The 24,587-nt window shown below is 37.1% G+C and overlaps 3 protein-coding genes across 5 annotated transcripts; all 3 read left to right on the top strand.

Moving 5' to 3' along the window:
• The first annotated feature begins 2,427 nt into the window (after positions 1–2,427).
• LOC142549315 (putative WRKY transcription factor 40) lies at positions 2,428–4,307 on the top strand. The gene is made up of 5 exons (XM_075658190.1): positions 2,428–2,717; positions 2,838–2,897; positions 3,084–3,383; positions 3,623–3,739; positions 3,836–4,307. Exons 1-5 carry the CDS (start codon positions 2,637–2,639, stop codon positions 4,190–4,192), a joined length of 915 nt encoding a protein of 304 aa, XP_075514305.1. The 5' UTR covers positions 2,428–2,636; the 3' UTR covers positions 4,193–4,307.
• A 1,530-nt stretch (positions 4,308–5,837) lies between these two features.
• LOC142549314 (uncharacterized) lies at positions 5,838–14,087 on the top strand. Of its 3 annotated transcripts, none has more exons than XM_075658187.1 (16): positions 5,838–5,968; positions 7,367–7,603; positions 7,690–7,818; positions 7,910–8,117; positions 8,821–8,967; positions 9,523–9,597; positions 9,872–9,943; positions 10,386–10,457; positions 10,538–10,609; positions 10,813–10,884; positions 11,053–11,124; positions 11,848–11,919; positions 12,020–12,163; positions 12,894–12,965; positions 13,336–13,482; positions 13,566–14,087. In XM_075658187.1, exons 2-16 carry the CDS (start codon positions 7,403–7,405, stop codon positions 13,748–13,750), a joined length of 1,740 nt encoding a protein of 579 aa, XP_075514302.1. In that variant the 5' UTR covers positions 5,838–5,968; positions 7,367–7,402; the 3' UTR covers positions 13,751–14,087. The 3 variants fall into 3 exon arrangements, with proteins under 3 accessions (XP_075514302.1, XP_075514301.1, XP_075514304.1); XM_075658186.1 differs by having other exon boundaries at positions 5,934–6,096; XM_075658189.1 differs by lacking the exons at positions 13,336–13,482; positions 13,566–14,087 and adding an exon at positions 13,030–13,329 and having other exon boundaries at positions 5,934–6,096; positions 12,894–12,991.
• A 698-nt stretch (positions 14,088–14,785) lies between these two features.
• LOC142550229 (uncharacterized) lies at positions 14,786–15,379 on the top strand. The gene has a single exon (XM_075659467.1). The coding sequence runs from the start codon at positions 14,786–14,788 to the stop codon at positions 15,377–15,379; it is 594 nt and encodes a 197-aa protein (XP_075515582.1).
• Positions 15,380–24,587: the final 9,208 nt, after the last annotated feature.

Genomic DNA, 24,587 nt, shown 5'->3' with positions numbered 1-24,587 from the left:
ATCTGTCTCACAAAATACGACCCGTGAGACCGTCTCACACAAGTATTTGCCAATGTAAAATTAGTAAAAGTCGAGTACGATTTTGTGGTTTTTTCATGTTTTTCTCTTATAATGTGATGAGATTTTAGTTTTTGAATAATCAACAAATGATGGCATATATTTTTATTAAAATGTGATGAATTATTAATGTAATAAGAATTACTCCCGATAGAGGACAGGTTAATCGGAGTTTTGTGGGTGTGCAAGATTAGGTGACAAAATGTATTGTATAGTTCTAATGACAAGCAATAATTTTATGTTTTATATTTAAAATCCCGTTATAAGTGATAGATTGGACATCGCCAAGAAATTAAATTTAATTTCTTAAAAAATAATTAAGGATCGATTATTTTAAATGTAATATAAATATTAATTATATGAAATGTGCTAACTTTAATATTTTAGATTCAATGTTTTCAAGAAATACACTAGTACGACCAAAATTTCATTTAAAAGATATGATAAATCAATACACAAGAATTCATATTAAACGGTTTCACTGTTCGATTTTGTGAGTCGAATATTTTTGAGTCATCCATGAAAAAATATTATTTTTTATTGTATATATAAGTAGGATTGACCCGTCTCACACGAATAAATATTCGTGAAACTGTATCACAAGAGATCTATCGCAACAATAACAGTTCACACGATGTCGGCCATGTGATGATCGACATGCATAAAATTTCAACAATATAATATAATTAATGACATGTTTTGGAGTAATTAATGACATTTGCAATGTAAGTAAATGCAATTTTCAGACGTATAACGTACTAATGTCACACCGTCCATTTTATTTTGTCAGCATAGATATATATATTTGTATTACGGTTAGTCAATGTTGAATTTTTCCAGTGTGAAAAGCATCAGTTACTCTTTATTCTTAAATTTAATGGAAGATTACTTTTTATACAAAAACTCATATGAAATTGTCTCACGAATCAATTTTTTGAGACAAATATTATAATTAAATCACTCGTGATTTTATTGTAAATATGAGCATGGATGTCCATTCGCACGAATAAATATCTGTGAGACTGTCTCACGACTTTTTAATCATGCTAGAAGTTATATTGAAATTATAATTTATTTATATTTGATTTGTGTAAGATTTTTTTATAATTAATTATACACCAAAATTCATATGAGATGTTCTCACAGATCAATTTTGTGAGACATATAGTCAAAAACATGAATCACATGTATTAATGTGAATTTTTTTTATCCATATTATTAAAAATAAGATTCTTAAATCAAAATAATAACACCTCTTCCTCGCGCCGGTCTTAAAAAAAATTATTCCATATCATTACTCACTAATATATAAAAGATTTTTCCAAAAAAAAAATAATATATAAAATATTGTATTTTATATAAAGATTAATTGTACATTCATATATCTAGTGCCATGATTCACTTTGTATATACAAAGAGACAATCTTAGAAGTAATATTGGAAATGTGCACAAAAATAGCATTTAATTATAATGTTAAATTACATAAATTTATTCCTTTAACTAAAAAAATCTCACACAAAATATTTCTAAATTATCTCATTTTTACCTCAATTTAATACTTTTTAAAATTATTTCATATAAATTAAATTGAAATTTTATTATCAAATTATTTTATTTAACAATTACATAAAACCCTCACACTCTTTTCGTCTAGAGAGATTGGTCAACGTGATAGCGAAGATTACGTACGCTCTCTTCGTCTTCCACCTAAGGTTAAGGTCGGCTTGACTTTGACCTTAACCTTAAATTTTGAATATCTTGTCCACTTTTTAAATTTCTAATTTTTGAATTTCTAATAATAATAATTGTAATAATACTCACAACAATAATTTGAAATATAATATCCATAAATATTTTAATATAATTGTAATAATACTCACAACAATAATTCGAAATATAATATCCGTAAATATTTTAATTTTTTTAATATAAAATATAATAAAAATAAAAGTATCATAAAAAACGTGTAATTTAAATTAATCTGCATTTTTTAAAGATCAAATTTATAAAATATATAATTTAATTCTTTTAACTACTATAATAGTAGGTACTAACAATTTTTTCGATCATACTTAATTCTCAAATCAACTCCGAGTCTTTGTTCGACATGTTAAAATCAAAAAATCCATCATTTATAATCTATCTGACATCAAATTTTCAAATTTAATACAAGAACTTCTCCAATAAAAGATGAAGGAGAAATCATGTATCAACAAATATAGAAGTCCATACTAATTCTGAAAACATTTCTTTCACATTCCAATTTTCTATTTGATGGTTTGTGACAGAAGTTTGACTTTTCTTGCCCACACACGGCTTTTATTCTTCTAGATTCCAATTTACAACTCATGTTGGTTATCTTCTGCATCTTCCTCCCCACCTTCCTACTATGTGTGTCTCTCCGTGTGTGTTCTATATAAGCTTCTCTTTTATATCTACTCTTCCTTGGTCGATGTATTGCTGCTAGCTACAACGTTGCATATACACGCAGAAAACACAAAGAAATATAAGCAAATTTGGAGTTTTCTTTTTTTTTTATTGAAGAGGGGGAGAAAGAGAGATTGTTGCACAAGGAGTTATGGAATTCACAAGTCTGTTGGACACTTCGTTGGATCTTAATATCAAACCTTTCGGATTCCTGGATGAAGTTCCCATATGGGTAAGTTTATGGATCCGGTTTTGGACGGAAAATGAGGAGATTTATATGTATATATTTTATCCAAATTACAGCGTAGAGTCTCACTGAAGATGGTGTTTGTAAACATTTTTGTTTGTGCAGAAACAAGAAGTGGGAGGCGATTTCATTGAGTTGGGAGAAAGCTTAACAGTGAACGAAGAGGTTAGTATTATATTGGGTTCGAATTAATATGCAGCCTAATCGGGTCATATCTATTGAGATTGAAGCTGCTCTTCCAAGAAACCGAGATTTTTACTTGAGAATCGAGCCTTTTAATTATCACTTGAGCTGGATATTTTTGTGGGGTTTATTTAATGAGCCAGATTTTTTTTTTTTTGCCGTCTGCAGAGAGGGGCTTTGATAGAAGAACTAAAGCGAGTGAGTGCTGAAAACAAGAAGTTGACGGATATGCTGACAGCGGTGTGTGAGAACTACACAGAATTGAGGAACCAATTAATGGAGCATACAAGCAAGACTCCTGGAGGACCAAAGAAGAGAAAAGCTGAAAGCAGCATCAATACCAACAATATTGGGCCTTCAGAAAGTAGCTCTAGTGATGAAGATTCATCCAAGAAACCAAGGGAAGAACAAATCAAATCGAAGATTTCGCATATTCACACGAAAACTGAAGCATCTGATACAAGCCTTGTAAGTTGTCATGAATACTCTTAGTTTCTATGGATAATTTCGGGATGTCTTGACCCTGTACAATCGATAGGAAACTCCGCATTACGACGGGCATTTAACTTATAAGACCATTGTTGGCCTCTTGCTAACGGCTTAAGGGTCATGGGATTCATTGTTTAAATCCACAAGAAATTGGTTTTATACTATAAAATTTTATTGTCTTTATTCCTCGATTGAAAGACCATTTACTTGAACTGTAGATTGTTAAGGATGGGTATCAATGGAGAAAATATGGACAGAAGGTGACCAGGGATAACCCTTGTCCAAGAGCTTACTTCAAGTGTTCTTTTGCTCCAAGTTGTCCTGTCAAAAAGAAGGTAATAATTCAAGATTTAGCCTAACTCATCCACTAATCAAGGGAGAACCTATAAACTAGAATACCAAGTCTTTTCTGATGTTTTGTTTTCTTTCAGGTGCAAAGGAGTATAGAAGATCAATCAATTGTAGTGGCGACTTATGAAGGGGAGCACAACCATCCTCCGCCTTTGAAAGCAGAGACGAGTTCTGGGTCTAACAGGAACTTGACACCCGGCACTTCACCATATTCAACGTCTCCGCATTCGTCTGCACCGACTATAACTCTTGATTTAACACCACCTGAACCGGGCCATGAAGAAACGAGAAATGTAAGAGGCAAGAATGATGAACCAGAACTTCAACATTTCCTTGTTGAACAAATGGTTTCAACTTTAACCAAGGACCCCAGTTTTATAGCAGCTTTGGCAGCTGCCAGTACAAGAAATTTTCTTTTACAAAATGAGCATTTATAAAATGGTTACGAGGTAGACAATGAGGCATGTGGCTTGTTTTTGTTGCTTCACTACTTGGATGAAAACAATGGGAGGTTATTTTCAAGATTCTTGTGCATTCAAGATTGAAAATTCATATTCTTGGCTTATTTAATACTTCACACTTGCTATATTTATTGATGCTTACCGTAAATCTTCAAGTACCTAACATTAAGTTATGCAAAAAGTTGATTAAATATATATATATATATTTATATGTGACACTAGTTTTAGTAAAAGATTTATGCATAGTCGAGTGCAAATTGCTAGACGAATAATACAGTAACCTAGATAAAAAGAACAATTGCAGTGCAAGCACAAGTCCACTCTCTTATTCATAATCCAAAATCTGGTTACAATGGAGGGTGGAGCCGACCTCAAATCATTTGAAGATGGTTCAGTTGAAGTTTCTCAAGGTTCTAGTTCCCATTTCGTTGTGGTTTTACATCAGTGCTATTAAGCAAAATCTTGTTATTCAGATGTCGATGGTAAAAAAGAAATAGTAATGTATATATATCAAAAAGTGAACTTTAGACACCGCAGATAACCATGTCACAATTCTTGGCCGACTTTTCGACAAAAGGGACATTCTATGGCAAGGTCACAACTCACAAGCTACTGAGCTGGAGTAAATCTCTTGTGAGACGGTCTCACGAATCTTTATCTGTGAGACGGGTTAATCTTACCGATATCCACAATAAAAAGTAATACTTTTTTATGAATGATCTAAATAAGAGATCCGTCTCACAAAATACGACATGTGAGACCGTTTCACATAATTTTTCGTCAGTGAGCTGAGGGCCAAATATTATGTCTCAGCCAGCAAACCAGTGGTAGCCAAGAAAATGTAGTGTATGCAAATTGTAAAAAATGACTCCAATATATAGGCTTAATTCCAAGTATTAACATCCCTAATAATTCCACATCAATAGCCCCATCACCATGATTCAATATCAACACCTTTCTAATTTTGTTATAAAATTTTAAACGAAGATTGTGTTTGGATGTATGAATTTAATCTCGAGAAATCATTTTGATACGTGAGATGTTTTGAAGATGAATTTTATCTTAATTATTACTGAAATTGTATAACTTGAATTGAAATGGATTTGAGATTCACTTTGTTTGCAGTAAGATGAAATAATTTGACGATATGAATTTCTAATAAATGAATTTTGAATTCATTTGATCGTTTGAATAAATTTATAAATTTATGTTCGAAAGATTTAAAATCTATTTTTTGTTAATTCATATAAATAAAATGATAATTATGAATTATCTCGTTAAATCAAATCATTCTTTCCAAGTCAAATGTGACAATCAATATGATGTATAGGAGAGATCATTAAAGTTGATCGTAATTAGAAATTAAAATTAATTAATTAAGCCCACTAAACCCACCAATAATCAATTCGATATTTAAATAAAATTTGAAAACTCTGCGAATAAAATCTTCCCTAGAAGTGGACCCACCAAAACTTAATAATGGATAAAACCGAACCGCTCTCAATAATTTATTAATTATTAATTATAACCCTCGAAGTGGGCCCCACTTCGAACTCACCCCACAAAAAAAAAACTTATTATATATAACAATTTCCCCCGTCCTTCAGCAGACTCTCGGATTCTCTTTCCCACCACGTGGCGATCATCAGTAGCTTCGGTTCCAGTTCGGAAGCAGCCACCGAAGCGAAAAATCTTCACTCCGTATACGCCTCCTATCTTCTTCTTCAGCTGTAAGCCTGCAACTCAACCCACGTACACTTTTTCTTCTCTCTCTCTAAAATATATGCGTTTTCCATATGTGCTAGCGTAGTTTGTAGACCGATTCTCTCTCCGATGATCGCAGAATTTTCAGATGTTGTCTCTTTTTAGGAAGAATAAAGGTTATTTTTTTTATTTCTTTTGGTTGGTTTTTTTTTTCTTGGTGGTATTCGAGAAAATAAACTCTGGGTTTTACGGCGGTGCTTATCGTTTGTTGATTTTAAATTAAAGAATTTGAGTGATGGAAATGTTTGATCATCGAGGGAGATGAAGTGGGTTGTTTGTTTTACTTGTTTAGCTTGACTTAATATTTGATCTTAAAGCTGAATCGTATGGGTTTCTGTCAAAGATGAGTACTTTCGGTTTTGTTTTCTGGTTATCGGAGTTGTTTCGTGGGCTTTTGGAGTCGAGTTTTTTGGTGAAAGTAAACCCATGTGCCGTCTTAAAGAAATTTTAGAATAAGTTGATTTTAAGGTACGTTTTAGTTTTACGTCTCCTATTCGTGTTGTCTGGGATAAGGCTTAAGTAGCAGTAATTTTTGAGAATGACTTTGATTAAGGCCGTACAGTTTCCTGGAGCCCTAGGTCCATAGTTTAATCGTGACATGGTGATAACAAAGATGTAATCCTTGATTTTGTGTCGATGGATTTTCGGCAAAGTATTTGTCTTTTGTTTGTATCCTAATTTTTTCATCATTTCTGTTCATGGAATGGTTCAGAAGCGTAATCATGTTAGGCCGTTGATGTATGAGGCGCAACAGTGATTTTGAGATTCTTTCTTGAATTGGCGAGGCAGTAATAGAATAGTAATTCTTGCAATTGATAGAATATTTTTGGCGATAAAGCTTCTAGCTTATGTTTTTGCCACGTCTGTAATCTTGTGTGCTCGTTATGGATTATCTTTAGAAGCAAGATGAATTCTTTTGCTCATTTTTAAAACTTGGTATTCTGAAGCGTAAGTTCTATGAATATGTGGCAAAGATGTTTCGGCCAATGTCTTCTATGTACGATTTTGTTTTCTTTGATTATAAATAACACGTCCTATCTTCTGCTGTTGGAAGCATTATAACTGTGGCTGATAATTCTTGTCATGATTTATAAAACAATGGAGTAAAGCTTGAGTTCAAGTGCATGAAGGCTTGGGCCAGCTGGCATGCAAAAACCACAAGTTTTTCAGCTTTTTTTCCCTTTAAAGCATAAGCAGCTTTAATGTTTGGGTGCATTAGTGAAAAAGAGTTATTTTTACAAAACATACAAAGTGAAGGCATAGCTGGGGGCTGGGGAAGGCAGTCTTGGATAAATTCAGATATAAAAGTCAAGGGCATAATAATGATTGATGTTGCATGTGTAACCCTGACACTGGTTATTAATGGACATTCTTTCTTGTCTGCAGCGACTCTGATGTGAATAAGTCAGAATATAGCACTGAATGGGGGGAGCTTGTTCCAGGAAGCGAGACCAACAGGTCAATGAGGATAGCTCACACAGAGGAGCTTGTGGAAGATATAGTAAAAGTGGGAGCTCAAAATGGCTTGGATACTCTTTTTCTAGAGCATCAACCATGGATATCAGCCAGGGGAAACGAAGCTGTCCCTCGCTTATGAATTTGTGTATATATAAGATTCGAGAAGTATGTTTTCTTTTCTAATAGTTATTGGTTTCAAAGTAGACGCATACATATTTTAACCGCGGTTAAGGATTTATGTTTCATTGAAGGACATAAGCAAGTATAACAACTTCTCTATGCTGCCGAGGGACATTAGTCAACAGATTTTTGATGAGTTGATCTGTTCTCAATGCCTAACTGATACATTACTCGAAGCTTTTCGAGATTGTGCTCTTCAGGTTAAACTTAAAACTTTGGAACGGGTGGCGTTAAAATTTACCTGGATGCTAAGAGGTTGATACTTTTGACACGTGTTTCTGTTAATTGCAGGATATCAATTTAGCAGTATATCCAGGTCTTAATGACAGTTGGATGGATGTCATTTCTTCACAGAATTCTTCTTTACTGTCTGTGGATCTATCTGGTTCAGATATCACTGATTCTGGATTAGCTTGTCTCAAAGAATGCAGAAATCTTGAAGCCTTGACTTGTAATTATTGCGACCAGATTTCAGACTTGGGCCTGGAACAGATAAGTGGTAACTTTTCTCTCCTCCTAGACGAAGGTTCTTCATTTATAAAACCCTTCCTATGCTCCTCCGATATTGTTATCCTACAAGAAAACTTCTTTATTTGTTAGGCCATTAGTTGGTTGATGATATCTTGTTAACGTATTTACTGTTCCACTGGTAGTTGTAGTTGGGTATAAATTTCAATCTTAACTCAATAATTTTTTCTGATGATAAATTTAGCATTACCTCTGCCATATCCTATGAAGATCCTCTTTGAAGATTAACCAACAGTTCAACATATTCATAATTTTTTTTCTTCACCCGACCTTGAAGATAACTTGGCAAAGGTTCTATTGTTTGTGAAGAGAGTGACTTTATTTAACGACAAAGATCAAACGATGGATAAAGAAGTATATAATTATTTATTGCGATTTGTTATTCTCTCCTTTCCCATGTTGCTGGTGGAAGCAGTCTTTCTAGCCTTTTTATTCGATGTGGAGAACAATTCATCTTGCAATCCCATTCATGAGCTGCTGTTCTTTAATTTTCTGCTACTGATGCAGTTTTATATAGTGAAATTTGACCTCTGAGCAAAGGTCAATATTTTTAGTTTATCAAATGTTGGTAATTTCCCCTCTAGTAGTGAGGGCAGGAGTTAACTCTGTGGTTGAGAACAGCAGAACAAGTGTAAATATCCGATTATCTGATGTATGTTATTGTTATTTAATAGGTCTTTCAAACCTGAATTCTTTGAGTTTTAAAAGAAACAACTCGATCACTGCTCGAGGGATGAGTTTTCTCTCTGGCTTAGTCAATCTTGTAAAGTTGGACCTGGAGAGATGTCCGAAAATCAACGAAGGGTTAGTTCATTTGAAAGGTTTGTGATTTCTGTGAACTCTTTCTGAGTTGTGGAATTATTTTCCTGTGTGTAATTCATTATCTGAATGTAGTGCCACCTGGAACTTTGCAAAACTTTTTTCAATGTTGTGTATCATTGAAGTTTAATTTAGAAAGACGATATTTATATCTAAGGAAAGAAAGGAAAGTTTGTCATTCTAAATTTGATCAAGATTTTGCTAGTGATTATTTTATAAGACTCATAACGCAAGTATATAATTCTAGAGTTGCACTATCAAGTACTATGTGTTGTAAATTTCTTCTTGGTTTGGGTGTGTGAAAGGTGAATGAGAGACAAAAAGCGAAAAGAAGCGAAGAACTAAGTACTTCTTTTATATTAACTCTTTTAAAGTAATTCTTTGTTTAATAGGTCACCTAAATTCTTTAGAGGTATTAACACTAAAACTTGGTCATGGTTATTAGTGGATTTGCGCTCAACGAGTTTGCCTTCTGAATGCCATACTTACAAATTCTCGTCCGTATTTAGGATTCAATTTACTTTTCCTTATTTGATATATCATGTTCGCATTGACAGAACTTGTGAAGCTTGAATCTCTGAATGTCAATTGTTGCAATTGCATCACTGACTCAGATATGAAGGCTCTCTCAGGTAGCTCTCTTTTAATGTTTATGTACTCTTCAACGTAGGAAATGATGAAGAAAAATACTTGAATATTTGAGAGAGAGTCACATTATTTTTTTTAACTTGTGGTTAGCTTAAGAGAATATGCTTTCATCTTGTGTTTTGATGCGATCATTATTACCTCATTACGGTCACTGATTTGATACCAGTCATAAATGCATTAAATAGAATGGAATTTGGTTGAGCATGAAGAAGAAACATGTGTTCTTGTTTGGAGAAAATTTATCTATCTATTTTGCAGGGCATACAAACTTGAAGTCATTGCAAATTGCATCGAGTAAGGTTACAGATAACGGTATCTCATTTCTAAGAGGTAAAATGCTTTGAGTAAAACGAAATGATTGATGCATTTTGACCCATTAAAGCTCTACTTTTCTTTTGGGAGGCTTTTGCAGTGTGATTCAACATAAAATTCATGTTACCTGTGTAATGACCTGTTTATGGACCCGTGGTTGTATTGAAATCCAGTTGTAGTGCCGAAATTTTATTATTATATGCAGTCATTTTCTGAGAGATTGTTTACTCAAAAGTGATAGGAAGGCTGTTGATTTGTCCGTGTTCAAACGATACTTTTCTGTGACTTGAGAAATGTTGATGAAGTTATTAATATTGTTATTCTTTTGTTTAATTAATACCATAGTGCAATGATAAGAAACCATTTAACTGTGTACCAAAGAATTCTCCATTTCATGTTTCTGATAAATATAGTTTATTTGAAAAATTGAATTTTTTGAAACCAAATATTTGTATTGCAGCATTGAAGAAGCTTGCTCTTTTAAATATGGAGGGCTGTCCTGTCACGGCTCGGTGTCTGGAGTCACTTACAGGTATGTATTGTGTTTGTTTTCTAATCATACTTGTCAGTATGCTGTTCCACGTATATTAAATGATTTTTGTGTTTCTGCAGCTCTCGGTGCCTTATTGTTTTTGAATCTCAGCAGATGTAATTTGACTGACGACGGTTGTGATAAATTTTCAGGTGAGTTCCATCTCAAGATACTTCTATCGTGAAGCTAAAATAATAGCTGCTTTCTAAGCATATGAGTGATAATCCTGTGTGGAGCATCATGAATGAATGCATCCACGCAGGAGCATCATGAATGATACTCCTGCTTTCTAAGCATCATTATTCTCATTTTTCAATGTTAAGTAACGTCTTCGCCTGTTCTGTGCTTCATACAGAGCTGAGATCTTTGAAAGTTTTGAATTTGGGATTCAATGATATTTCTGGTGCTATTTTGGTACACCTAAAAGGTAAATTTATTCTCATATGTGATAAAATGGTGTTGAATTTTTCTCCCCCAACAATATCAGCTTATACTTGATCATGTTTTTACAACAGTACTGAGGTTATGCTTACTAGGAGTTGAATTATTTTGAATTATTAGTAACTGTTACTCATGCAGAATTTTCGTGATACAGGTTTAAAAAATTTGGAAAGCCTAAACCTGGATTCTTGCAGGATCAAGGATGAAGGGATGGTTCATCTTGCAGGTTAGTTTGTTTTTGATGTTTGGGTATCAACATACGATGTGTCATTCTTTGCTCTTTCTGTCGTAATCCCAATTTTTATTATGGTTCATAAAATAATATCCTCTAAATTTAAGACGGCATTTGAATCCTGGCGTCGGCTAAGGATAACGAGAGGAACTCTGAATTTAAGATTTCATTTGGAATCTTCATTCCTGAATTTAAGACTTCATTTAGAATCTCCATCCCAACTACCCAATCAGAAACCCTCTGGCTACCCCTAAGCAGTCTCAATCCGACCCCTCCGCCTCACCCCATATGGCCATCTGCCACCAGGAGGTACAGCACCTCTTGACCTATCATCTCCTTGCACACTCGTTACTGCATTGTTTGCTTTATTCAGAAATAGTTTTAGTCTACCTAAAGACAAGGTAATTTGTTTCCACCGCTCTTGTTAAGATAAGAAAGAAAGAAAATACTTAATTTGCATCCTGAATAGTGGGGCAGTATAATTAGGGGAACATATGTGAGAATGACTTTTATTTTTAATTTCCTGTGTTGTACAGTTTCCTTTTTTTATTGTTAATTTTCTTTTTTCCTTTTTTTATTGTTAATTTTCTTTGAGGGGTGATGGGTTGGGGGACAGCAGTCAAAGTTAGATGTGAGGGGAAGAAAGCCAGAAAAGAAGGAAAAACCAGTTTCTTTCTCTTGCTGACTTTTTTGTTTTTCCCGGTGAATGATTTGTAGGCCTATCACGTCTTAAATGTCTGGAGTTATCTGATACTGAAGTTGGAAGCAGTGGAATACGTCATCTTTCTGGTGAGATGCAATCCTTGTGTTGCAAGTATATTTTTTATGATACTATATGCATACATCGGTATTGCTCGAAATTCATTCAGTATTAGTATCATTGTTGCAGGTTTAATTAATCTTGAGAGTTTGAATCTTTCCTTCACTGGTGTTACTGATGGTGGTTTGAGAAAGTTGTCTGGCCTTTCATCACTCAAATCCCTCAATTTGGATGTTCGTCAAATCACTGATACTGGCCTTGCTGCTCTTACAAGTAAGTAATTTTGAAAGGGATGCATAATCTAGTGTTGACAGCATATACCTTAGTGTCCCACCAGCGGGTATGACAGGAAGAAAACGTTGAAGCTTGTTTCCAAATCGTGAGAATTAAATTTCTGAGCTCATTATTTAAGCGAATTTCTTTCATATCCTTAGTTTAATTTTATCTTTGTATGTTACTAATCTCCTGGCAACTTAGTTTATGGTTTTTTTCTCGTTTCTTCTTGTGTTTGTCAGAGGCTTGAAAGTGGACAATGGCAAATTTTCATGTTCTCCTAGCACCAAATACATGACTAGATGTACTGGCTGTTGTTTACTATTTGCGGTGTAATTTCTAGGAAATCATTGTGGATCACATGCTATTAAATATCTTATTTTATAATTGCAATCAAGTGATTCCACTCTAAAAATCAAGGGCGGCAATTCTGTCTGCTGAATTAAACCATTATGCTTATGAACTCTATAGACACTTTAGTTTTTTTTTTTCACATTTTTTTTGGTTTCTGCTGATAGTTGAGCGAGATGCTGATGATGTTAATGGCTTGCTGAAGTTCTATATCTCTGTAGTTTGTCTTATCTTTCAAGTTAAGAGACTTTGTATCAGCAACAAAGGCAGCCATCCTTCATGTTTTTGCATATCTTCTTGAAAGGGATACATTTCGTAAAAGTAGACAAATAATTCCTTTTATGTAAATTTAAAAACACGGGGTCTATTTATTTTGCAGATTTGACTGGATTGACTCATCTGGATCTATTTGGAGCACGGATTTCAGATTCTGGAACTAGTTATTTGCGATGTATGCTACTATTTGAAGTCATTTGACTCGTATTAGCTTAACTGTGCCTTCTTCCACTCCCCCAACCCCACCCCAGCTCGATAGACAATGTTGATGGTCCTTGACAATTTCCCATTGCAAATATGCTGTTGGAAATTTGAAGTCAAGTCTCCAACAAATCGACTATTCTTAAAAATTGGCTAAATTTTTTTAACAAGTGTAAATTGTTCTTCGTTTTCTTCATGTCTCCTTTTGTGGGTTAGTGTTTTGGGGGGCGAACCAAACTTGAAGTAGATGAGGGTTACATCTTTTTCAAGCATGAGTCTGTAATATTTGTCTTTTTGTCGTGTGATGTCACATTCCTGGCCGCTTGTATTGTTTTGTCCTTCAGATTTCAAGAACCTGCGGTCTCTTGAAATTTGCGGTGGTGGTTTAACTGATGTCGGTGTGAAGAATATCAAGGATCTTACGTCCCTCGTGCTTCTAAATCTATCCCAAAACCACCATTTGACGGACAAGAGCTTGGAATCAATATCCGGTAGATGGTTAAACCCGTATAAATATTTCATGCTCTTTATGGTCCCCTGTTACTTACACTGTAAATTGTACTTGTAAACGCAGGACTCACACAACTAGTTTCTTTGAACGTCTCGAATTCTCGTGTAACATCAGCTGGTCTGAAGCATCTGAAGTCACTTAAAAACTTGAAATCATTGACGTTGGAGTCTTGCAAAGTGACTGCCAACGATATACAGAAGCTTCAGTCTGTGGATCTGCCGAATCTGGTGAGCTTTAGGCCCGAATAGCGCCTGAACAAGCACCCGCCGCCACCGCTGTATCTACATGCTTTCTGGAACAAAGCAATCTATCTCAAGAAGTTGTACATATAAAAACAAGAATTATGTTTGTGTAGATAATGATCATCCCTCCATGCCACATGTGAAGTACTACTTCATACCTCTCCTTCGTGATTATGAAAGAAATGTAAATAAGAACTTCCTTTGGCATGGATTTGAACGCATTTTCCTTGTGGAGCTGTGGGAAAATTGTGTCGACTCCACAAATCTGTAAATAAATGTTGGTTGTGTACCTGTGGATTATCTATTGATTTGTTATGTAATTATTTGTTCTTGGATTCGTCAATGAGTATGCTGAGATTAAATTCCGATAAATTAGATTTACCAAAATCAATTTTGTAATGTAGATTCTTCCCATGAGATCTTTTTTCTTAACTTGAAATTTGCCCAAAGTTTACATATGGTCAAAGATCAAGTAATTTCACTTAACCATCATGATTATCTCATCATCATCTCAAGGTCTCATTTGTGATTTTGAAGATGAATTTGTATCATCTATATCTCAATATTTAAAAATGAATCTATATAATTTTTTTTTAAAATAATAATGGGAATATTTAGGGGAAAAGGAAGTGAATTGAATCAGAAATGATGCCTGGGTTGAATAAAATATAAAATTTGAGATATTATATTATTATATAATGTGAAAATATAAGTTTGCTCGCAAAGACTGTCCTCACACGCAAAACAAAAAGTGAAGGATAAATGACCCATTTCGAAGCGTGATTAAAGGCAATTCTCACTTCCAAGATTTCTTACTTCCACATTATATGTGATTCTTGCATGGAACCTTTAAGTCCCCACATCCCTCTGTTTCTTTTCCTTTTAGTCACACTCAAGTTTCAACTACCAACCCATTAAACAAACATAAATATGTAGAAAGAAAAAAGTCGTAAAAATCCGTTTACACGTAGCTAGTGTGTGTATATATATTATGTCCACAAAACATTTGGGCAACATATTTTGGAACACAATTATTAGGCGATGGATTGGTTTTCTTGGCTCTCGAAAACAAGCCTAGATCCGTCCTTGGCCTACGAGTACGGCCTAGCGTTTGCGCGAAACGAGCTAGAACAAGAAGATATACCTTACTTCAATCACGAGTTCCTCCAAAGTATGGGAATATCCATAGCGAAACATAGGCTTGAAATTCTCAAGATTGCTAGCAAAGAAAATAGCAACTTCCCACGTCCCATGTCTAGGATTTTGATCGCGATCAAGAGGACGAAGACGTCGTTTTCCAAGTACTTACGCACGTGGATGCATCATCATAAGGAACCGGCCCTCGCCCTCGTGCCTCGCCGCAGTGATAGCGCAAGGTGGAAGGATTGCAAGCTCAAGAGGAACAAAAGGCTGGTGGCGACTAGTAGTACAACGGGTCGGGCTCCCCTTTTTCTCACAAATGGGAGCCCCCTGTTGTTGGCTACTCCAAGAATCAGCAGCTTTTCAAGCCCTATGCCGTATGACTTTCAAAAGGATGATGATAAATTAGTGGATGGAGACTATGAAGAATATTGGTCTCCTGCAGTTGAAGAGATCAAGTGGAAAACAATGTTTCACAACTTGAAACCAACTTGACCTATGGATCCTTTTGAAAAAACTTCACACAAAATTTCATTTCTTTCATTTAAGAAGATCCCCTGCCCCTGACGATTAGATCATTACTAAGTTTTTGTCATTTTTCTTTCCTTCTTGTGTCGGTTTTCGACGGGCGAGACTGTGTTTTTTTGTCCCTCCCGTCCTAGGCTTTCAAGTGGTTTTAGGTTTGGTTAACATCTTGACGCTGCATCTCATTGATTGAGTTGCATGATTTTTTGATTCTCCGATAATATAATGGTGATGAATTTTAGATTATAATCTTGTCTCACCACTGCAGACATATGAGTTTCAATTTCAGGCTAAACAAGAATTCTCAAAACTTAAATATTTATACATAATTTATTTTTATTTTTTAATTTTTTTTTAAAAAAAGAGTAGGGGTCATGTAGAAATCCCACTTTAGAAAATAAGTGGGTCTTTATCGGGCGGGGGTAATGAATATGTCTGGCCCTGCTTTTAAATTGGTCGCCACTTCTTTTGTACAGTAAAAGTTCTATAAGGGCATTACAGTCATTTACACATCTGTATAATGACATGAATTTCTTTTAGTTTTGGGATTTTTTTTTGTCATGCTTCGGTCTCGGTCTCGAGGACTCGTGGAAATTTTGATTTTATATGAGATGTACTAAAAGTCGTCCATTCCGAGTCTATGATTCTTGAACAGGATGAACAATTATTGTCTTGTACAGCAGTGGTAATAATAGAAGTTTCAGATATCCTTCAACTTAATATTTAATCTTCACTTTTAGCCATGACTTAATATTACAGAAACAGATACTCCATCTTATGTACATGCATTTTGAAATTTTACTATTTTAGTACATGCATGTGAATATTTGAAAGAAAATTTAATTAGTTAATTTTCTTTTTAAAAAAAAATCTGTGAAAATAAATGAGGCCCAACTTTTTTTTAAAGGAAAAATGGGTTATAATAAATAGATCAATCAATTAAATTTTACATTTGACATGGGAGTATTTTTAAAAGAGAAAACATTAAAAGTGCAGGGGTCTGTTTGCCAAAAGACATTCTAGAATTTGTGAAGACAATTTATTTGAACCTAACTCCCGTTTGGTTTGGGTTGGTAAACAGACAACAAATTTAAATAAAAAACTAGCCTGATCAGTTTAGGCCAACAATCTTGAAAATCATTGTACTTCTTTGCGAAAATTTTATTGAAAATCTAACTATTGAATGCTCGCTTGAATTTTGATTTAAATGACCATTCAATTTTTTAAGTGAAATTTGGAAAGCAGTATTTTTCCTTCTGCACATGCACCATTGATTTTCAAAATCTAACTATTGAACGATCGCCTGCAATACAAAATTTCAAGCCAACGGTGAGACTTTGCCCTCTTGTGCTAAAATAGGCACATTATCAAATGCAATCTTTCAGTCTTTCTCCTTCTGCATATGCACCATTGATTTTCAAAATACTCCAAGACATGGCCTGGTTTTTTTGGCTAAAAATAAAATAAAAAATAGGCTTTGATACTCACGGAAAATTTATGGTCCGATTCTAGTAAGTGTCACTAATCCAGACGCAGGTTTCGAAATTGCCCTGAGCTTGAAATCACGGAGAAGACCGTTAAAAGGGGGCCGGGAGGGTGTTCCGTCGTAGCCATTCTGACGCTCAAGTCAGAGACTGAGGATATAAGGATGAGCAGCTAAGGGTGCTGCTGAAAACAATATAGTGAATGAAAAATCATACGCTCAAACCTGATATTTCTATAAGAATACCTGGGCCTTTGATGAGTCTGTCTTTTATTTGGGCTAGAGATGGGCTAGGGATAGTGGGCCCATCTATGGATATCACCAGTCTCCCCCTCCCAAGTCGAACTGAATCGTAGGTTCGAAGTTCGATTAGTTGGGTTGTCCTCGTATTACAAGGCACGAGTTGTACATTCTTCCTTTGCACATTTTTACTTATCCCAAACAGAATTTATTTTGCTTCTCCCCAACACCTCTCCCTTGGTAGCACCACGCCTAGCACCCTCGTCCGTTCTCACCGGCCATAGCTCTCGCCCACTCTTCCTAGCGCGCGCCTTCTCGCCCTTCGCTCCATCCGCGGCGCGCCTTCGCCCAGCTCACTCTCGCCCTCAACCTTCCACTCTCGCCCTACTTCGCCTACGCCCAGCTGCCGAGTCTCGCCCAAGCATGCCTACCCTCGCCTTCACATCTCCTCGCCGCCAGCCCCCAAACCTCGCCCGCGCGCGTCTCTCGCAAGCCCTCGCCCACACGCCGAGCGCTCGCCTACGCACACATGCCCTTGCCCCTCGCCCTAGCACGCCTGCGCTCGCCTCGCCCAACAGCCTCCACCCTGCACGTCTGCCCTCGCCCCTCGCCCGACCACACCTGCGCTCGCCCTCACCCGAGCAAGCCTGCGCGCCCTACTCGCCCCTCGCCTATCTCCCTCAACCACTTCGCCCCAGCGCCTGCCTCGCCCTTTGCTCCAGCGTCCCTCGCCTCGCCTCGCCTTGCGCAAGTCACCGCTCACAGCCCCTCTCCACACCCTTGCGTAGCCTCGCCGCTCACCCTCGCTCAACAGCCCCTGCCTCCTCGCCTTGCTCCCCCAGCCTCGCCAAGCATAGCCCCCCTGCACTAGCCTCGCCTATCCGCCTACAAATCCTCGCCAAGCATAGCCCTCCTTGCAAATGATTATGTGATTTCTGAATAGCTTCGTTTCTGAAGAGCCCTCGCACTCGCCCTTTCGCAGCGGCAAATAACGTATGTTTAACGACAAACCAAATAAATTTTTCTAACACGGTATGCCCTCGTCGCCCCCATCTTCAAGGTCCTCTACTAAGCTTTTGAAGGAAAATAATTCCCACTTCCCCGTGCCCTTGACTTCTCTGCTAAAATAGTCCTTAGCAGAAAAAATAAAACTTCAACCTCCTCACCCTCTAACTCCACTACTAGGCGATGCCTTAGCAGGAAAATAAAACTCTCACCTCATCATCAAGTAACACCTCTGCTAAGTCGGGCCTTAGCTGGAAAATAAAAATTCTCCACCCTCACACTCTAACTCCTCTGCTAGGCGACGCCTTAGCAGGAAACTGATAGGCGACACCTTAGCAGGCAAATAAAAATTCTCCACCCTCACCCTCTAACTCCTCTGTTAGGCGACGCCACAGCAAGAAAATAAAATTTTTCTCCTCCTCATCTCTGCTCCTCTGCTAGACGGTGCCTTAGCAGGAAAATAAAATTTTTCTCCTTCCCAACTCTGCTCCTCTGCTAGGCGATGCTTTAGCAGGAAAATAAAATTTTCTCACTTTCATAATACACCAACATTCATGAATTGAAAAGAAGAACTTGATTTTATTGAACTCCAACTGATTACATGGGAAAATGCAAAGATGAAATACATCAACGATAAAATCCAGAATGATATTTCCTAAGGTGGTAAGCATTCCAGGTACTCCTTAAAGTCTTGCCTTGAGCATTCTCCAAGTAATAAGCTCCAGAATTAAATTTCTCAATCACTCTGAAAAGACCATCCCACTATGGGTCCATCTTTCCCCTCTGCTCTTCTTGTACCTTCAACAGGACCAAGTCACACATTTCTTCCTTTCCTAATCATGTTAACCTCCAAACACGCTCTTTTCCCCTCCTCCCTCGCTACCCCTTCATAACATCAACGCGCGGCTTTTTGGTCCCCGCACAAGACTCCAACTCTTTTTCCCACAGGAAACTTAAGCTTCTAATGATAAGTGGAAGCTACGGCTATAAAATCTTTCAGGGATGGCCGTCCTAGAATTCAATTATACGTTGACGGGGTATCTACTATGGTGAAGGCTATCATTTTTGTTACCCGCCGAGGATCAGTCCCCAAGGATAGGGGAAGAACAATCTGACCCAAAGGCGGGATGGCGTGTCCTGCAAACCCATACAGTGGGGTGGATACCGGCGCAAACTCAAATCCTTCCATCTTCATTTGATCCAACGTGCTCTTGAACAAGACGTTCACGGAGCTTTCATTATCAATAAATATCCTCGCCACATCATAATTGGCAATGATGGCCGTCACCACCAAGGCATCATTATGTGGAGTCACAACGCCTCGGAGGTCTTCCGGGCCAAAGCTGATGACGGGGTCTTGTGGTAAGTTTGCACCCCTAGATATTTCAAAGTTTTCCAATCTCCTCTCATGCGCTTTCCGAGCTCGCCCGGAATCTCCGTCAGTAGCACCCCCCGAGATCATATGAATAATTCCTCTCGTAGGGTGGTTATCCTCATCCATTCCCCTCCTCGGTTCGACGAGCTCCTGAGGGACATCTTGACCTCGACCTTCCCCTCTCTGCTCCCCGATCCTCTGATTTGTCCATGGAGGGCCTTGACCACGTTTAGGGGACGAGCGAGACCTCTGTCGACTCCTGGATGAGGATCCTTCTCGTCTATCCCGCGAAGGCAATCTAGCACTGCACTCAACCCTTTGCGACTTCTCCCACCTCTCATCGGGCTCCCTCACTTCCATCACCTTGTCACAACTCCCATCCAGAGGAACATGGGATGAGAATTGTCCTCTGCCCCTAGCCTTATCATCCTCCCTCTCGCCCGCGCATCTCTTCCGCTCCCTCAACTCTACTTCCCAAGGCCACTGCTCCAGCCGCTGGGCATCTTCAAGATTTACATATTTTTTCACCCCAGATAACATATCATCATAACTTGATTTCTTCACTAACGATTTAAAGAACTCTCCTCCTCTAAGTCTCTGGGTAAAGGCACTTATCATGATGTCAGGAGTGGCCGCTGGTATCTCCAGCGCTGCGTTGTTGAAACGCTGGACAAACTATCGCAAAGTTTCAGCTTCTTGTTATTTCACCACGAACATACTCAAATAGTTTTTTTGGTGTTTTTGCTGCTAGCGAATCTGTGCAAGAATGCAGCAAAAAAATACTCGAAAGTTCGTATGGGGTTGGGCTGCAAGGTGTTAAACCATTGCTGGGATGACCTCACCAACGTGCCTAGAAACACCCTGCACCTGACCCCATCTGAATATTGATGTAACAGGGCCGCATTCTCAAACCTCCCCAAGTGTTCATCGGGGTCAGTTTGTCCATCGTACTCTCCCACATTCGACTGTCGAAAATTTGGAGGAAGCCCTTCTTCTAAAATGGCTAGTGAAAAAGGACTTCCTCTCTTGGGTTCCGGCTCTCTGCTGCCTCAACATCTGTATTTCCTTCCACATTTCTCCCATCTCACTAATCTCCCCACTTTGGTGGGGTTGTGTCTCTTCAACCTTGCTTTGGTGGCCCTCAATATTTTCCTCTCGCTCTTGGCGAGTGGCCTGCTCTTCAGCAAAAATAGACTCTTGATTTTTTCATGACCTCCTCTACTGTCTGCGTAATAAATCGGCCCAATTGTTCCAAAGTCAAGTTCCCCACATTCTCATTGGGGGGGGGGGGGGGGTTGCTCGGCCTCGATCTCGTGACGAGGCTGTTCAGATCTTGTCTCCTGACGAGGTTGTTCGGCTCTTGTCTCTTGACGAAGTTCTTCCTGTCTCGTCTCAAGACGTGGTTGTTCCTGCCTCGTCTCAAGATGCGGTTGTTCGGGTCCCATATGAGGATGCGACGATGATGTGTTAGTTCTTCTGGTCCCTCTCCTACCTGCCATCTCTACATTTCAGCTCAAACTTCCCACAGACGGCGCCAAGTGATACTCACGGAAAATTTAGGGTCCGATTCTAGCAAGTGTCACTAGTCCAGACGCAGGTTTCGAAATTGCCCTGAGCCTGAAATCACGAAGAAGACCGTTAGAAGGGGGCCGGGAGGGTGTCCCGGCGTAGCCCCTCCTACGCTCAAGTCAGAGACTGAGGATATAAGGGGGAGCAGCTAAGGGTGCTGCTGAAAACAATATAGCGAATGAAAAATTATACGCTCAAACCTGGCATTTAGAGAAGAATACATGGGTCTTTGATGGGTCTGTCTTCCATTTGGGCTATGGATGGGCCAGGTGTAGTGGGCATCCATGGATATCAGGCTTTGACACCTCTATAATCCAAGAACCATGCCGGTACCTTCACTCACAAGGAGCTGGAAGAGGATGACATTACCCAATCAATCATGAACTTCTTCGAACCATGGGTTTTTCTGTGGCGAAACATCCTGTCGAGAATTGCAAGTTAGTGAGGAACAAGAAAGACAAATGCATTGATCCAACTATGTGATTCATGGATCCCATGAATAAAACCGTAACTTATTCTGCCACCATCAAATCATAAGGTTTGTGGAATCAAGAGATGAAATTTTTTTTTTAATAATGACTTGTTTAGTGTGAGAGATCAACTTTAGAATTGATCAATATGATGTTCATATATCCACATAATTTATATATTGATTTTTATTCACAACACACGTCAAGTTAAAATGTATGTTTTGAGACTAGTCATATAAATTCCACAAATTATTGATCATGATCCCATGGATCTTCATCCTTATCAAGATAGTAAGCATTTAGTTGAACAATATGATATAACATCATTGGAAAATGTTGATGCAACATTAAGAATATCTAGTTGAATTAAGAGACCAACAATTTCAAGTTATTATATTTTGTATTTGGAATAATCTGGCTATTTATTCTTGAGCCGAAAATGACCCTGAGATCATGAGCAGTAAGAAATTTAATTTGTGATCTAATTCTATTAATGATGAGGTGAATTCAATGGAAAGTAATTGTAAGGACCTCGTATCGTATTATCGTAAATCATATTTTGATTCTCGAGAATTCATGAAATTATCATATTATTAAGTGTATGAAGTATATAATTGACAATGAAATTGAGAAAATATGTTGTGATAATGAAATATTGTAGTAGTAATTGGTTTGTGTTTGAAAAGTATGATGAACCGCAATAGAGAAGTGATACATGTTACGGTTTTTAGCATGATTATATGAGTATTAGTTCAAATGAAATGAAACCAATTTCATTAGAAATATAATACATAGTACTAAAACTTTCATGATTTGAGTTTTGTTCAAATCCATTTTGAAATAGGGGCAAATCATCCCGAAATGTATTGTGTGCATTGAAGTTCCTGCACTGACACATTTTGGGAGAATGAACAAAACTCTCGCGTCTGATATCCAAATTGAATGAGGTAAGTCTGAAATGAAAGACAAGACATAGATCTACAACTTTCATGTTGATCACTGTTGCTAACGCGAAATACAAAATAACGTTCCGGACATAGAAAAGCGCGCAACCACGCAGAAACCCGCACACCAGCGCACGACTATGTAAAATACGTTTCGGCCAGAACTCGACGCACTAGTGCGCCACTTCATTTGCGCCACAGTGTGCACACATTGTCCGCACAACATTTAATGTTGATAAGAATAAATTTCCTCTGCAAATCCTTTGAAGCTTTGAGAGAGAAAAAAGAGAAAACCAAGTTCTAGCATTCGAATCTATCTCGAAACGTTGTCGAAACTCAAAACAAATTATATATTCGGAATCCTCGTGTTGAGAACGTCCTTTTGAGGTAATTTTCTTCTTGATTCAGAAATTTTTTTTATTGAATCGCTGGAATAGCATGTGTTTGGATTCAATATCAATATATGCGATAGAATAACCGACGAGAAACTAACTTTCAAAGTCGGAATTGAATTATGTTATGATTTCAATTTTATATGAATTTTCAAAGTTTCAAAACAATTTTTGAACTTGGAATTTTGATTATAAATGATTGTATAATAATAAGTTATTAGGATTTATAATGCGATATAATTATCCTAATAACGTAAAGGTTAAACTTAATAGCGTATAACGAATTGATACATTCAAATACGTTATTAGTGAGTGAATTTATTGATTGGAATAAATATTTTGATTATGTAGATTGATTATCTGTATTGAAATATTAAAGCTACATTGAACCGAAAACGAAGAATTGAGGTATGTTGCGATCGATTAACATACGACGTGTATCTATGTCATATGATATATATTTGATTGATTGGACTGAAAATATGTGTCTATATACCTTATTTGTTGAGCTGATGTGGCATACATGACATTTATGATTGATATATCAATGTATAAAATAAATATTTTGTTAACACACATCATTTTATTTATATATCGATACATGACACGCACGTTGAGCTATGATCCTTGGATACCTTTATATAATTGGATTTTGGTTGTGGGGTTTGTGAGCACGATGCTATGTTTGGAATTATGTAGCCCTTAAAAACATAGTTATTTGTGGCCCCTATGATTGATTGGTTGAGATTTGAGATTTGAGATTTGATGGCGCTTTGCTATCATATGGATATTCCCTTATACTTGGCTGAGGCCGGTGTGCCAGCTCGAGCATTGATTTGATAGTGATTCAATTGGTTCTGATACTTGCTTAGTAGATGAACATTTGACCTGATATGTCCACGATATGTATGCATTGCATATCATATATCATTGTGTAGATACATGTTGTATATATTATGGTTGTTCCATACGGAGCTTTGGCTTACTCCCAAAGGGGGGTGTTGTTGTCTTTGTGTGTGGACAATGGCATGTACTCTAGGTTATCAAGAGACCGGAGATGGTACTTCTGGAGGTAGTTACATCTGAGTTAAGGTTGAGTGGTCTATCCCAGTGTATATGTGTATCTATATACCGGGGCATGTCCCGAGGATATGAGTTATTTGTATATAGTTGATTTCAGTCATGTGTGAGCTTATTTTATGATGTGATGTGTTTAGACGAGACTTTATTATATACTATTTTTAGTATTATAATTATAGTTGACACATTTTGGAATCCTTGTAAAGAAAATTTTTAATCTTTTTCCGCTGTAATTAATTAACTTTAATCAAATTGTATTATAATAACGTTTAGGAGTTAAGGGCCCCAAAGTAATATAGTCTAAAATTTGGTTTAGGTTTCATTTATTGTAGATGAGTCTCCAACATAAATAAAAATCCATTAGGCAACAATGAACGATACAATGATGCTCGTTACTAAATAATTCACTCAAGATAAAGAATTGAGTACGTGAAACATGTCGATTGATGGATGGATAAGGGCACTGCTTGTATTGGTAGCAACGATTGGGGACTCTAATACAAATGGTTAGAACACTTTCATATAATCATACGGCCACTTGGACATCAGTGTAATGTTGAATAACTTTATAAAAATTGTCGAGGATAAATTTTTAGATACTTGAAACTTCTAAGTGATGA

Source organism: Primulina tabacum, chromosome 6 (assembly GCF_025594145.1).
Source record: "Primulina tabacum isolate GXHZ01 chromosome 6, ASM2559414v2, whole genome shotgun sequence".
Classification (NCBI taxonomy): domain Eukaryota; kingdom Viridiplantae; phylum Streptophyta; class Magnoliopsida; order Lamiales; family Gesneriaceae; genus Primulina; species Primulina tabacum.
Note: the sequence above shows the minus strand (reverse complement) of the source record. Positions and strands in the feature narration are given on the sequence as shown.

Coding starts and splice junctions, on each gene's coding strand:
- LOC142550229 (XM_075659467.1), top strand. CDS start 14,786: ATGGATTGGTTTTCTTGGCTCTCGAAAACAAGCCTAGATCCGTCCTTG.
- LOC142549314 (XM_075658187.1), top strand. CDS start 7,403: ATGGGGGGAGCTTGTTCCAGGAAGCGAGACCAACAGGTCAATGAGGAT. Junction 9,944..10,385: donor CGGTATCTCATTTCTAAGAG/GTAAAATGCTTT, acceptor TTTGTATTGCAG/CATTGAAGAAGCTTGCTCTT. Junction 10,458..10,537: donor GTGTCTGGAGTCACTTACAG/GTATGTATTGTG, acceptor GTGTTTCTGCAG/CTCTCGGTGCCTTATTGTTT.
- LOC142549315 (XM_075658190.1), top strand. CDS start 2,637: ATGGAATTCACAAGTCTGTTGGACACTTCGTTGGATCTTAATATCAAA. Junction 2,718..2,837: donor TGGATGAAGTTCCCATATGG/GTAAGTTTATGG, acceptor TTGTTTGTGCAG/AAACAAGAAGTGGGAGGCGA. Junction 2,898..3,083: donor GCTTAACAGTGAACGAAGAG/GTTAGTATTATA, acceptor TGCCGTCTGCAG/AGAGGGGCTTTGATAGAAGA.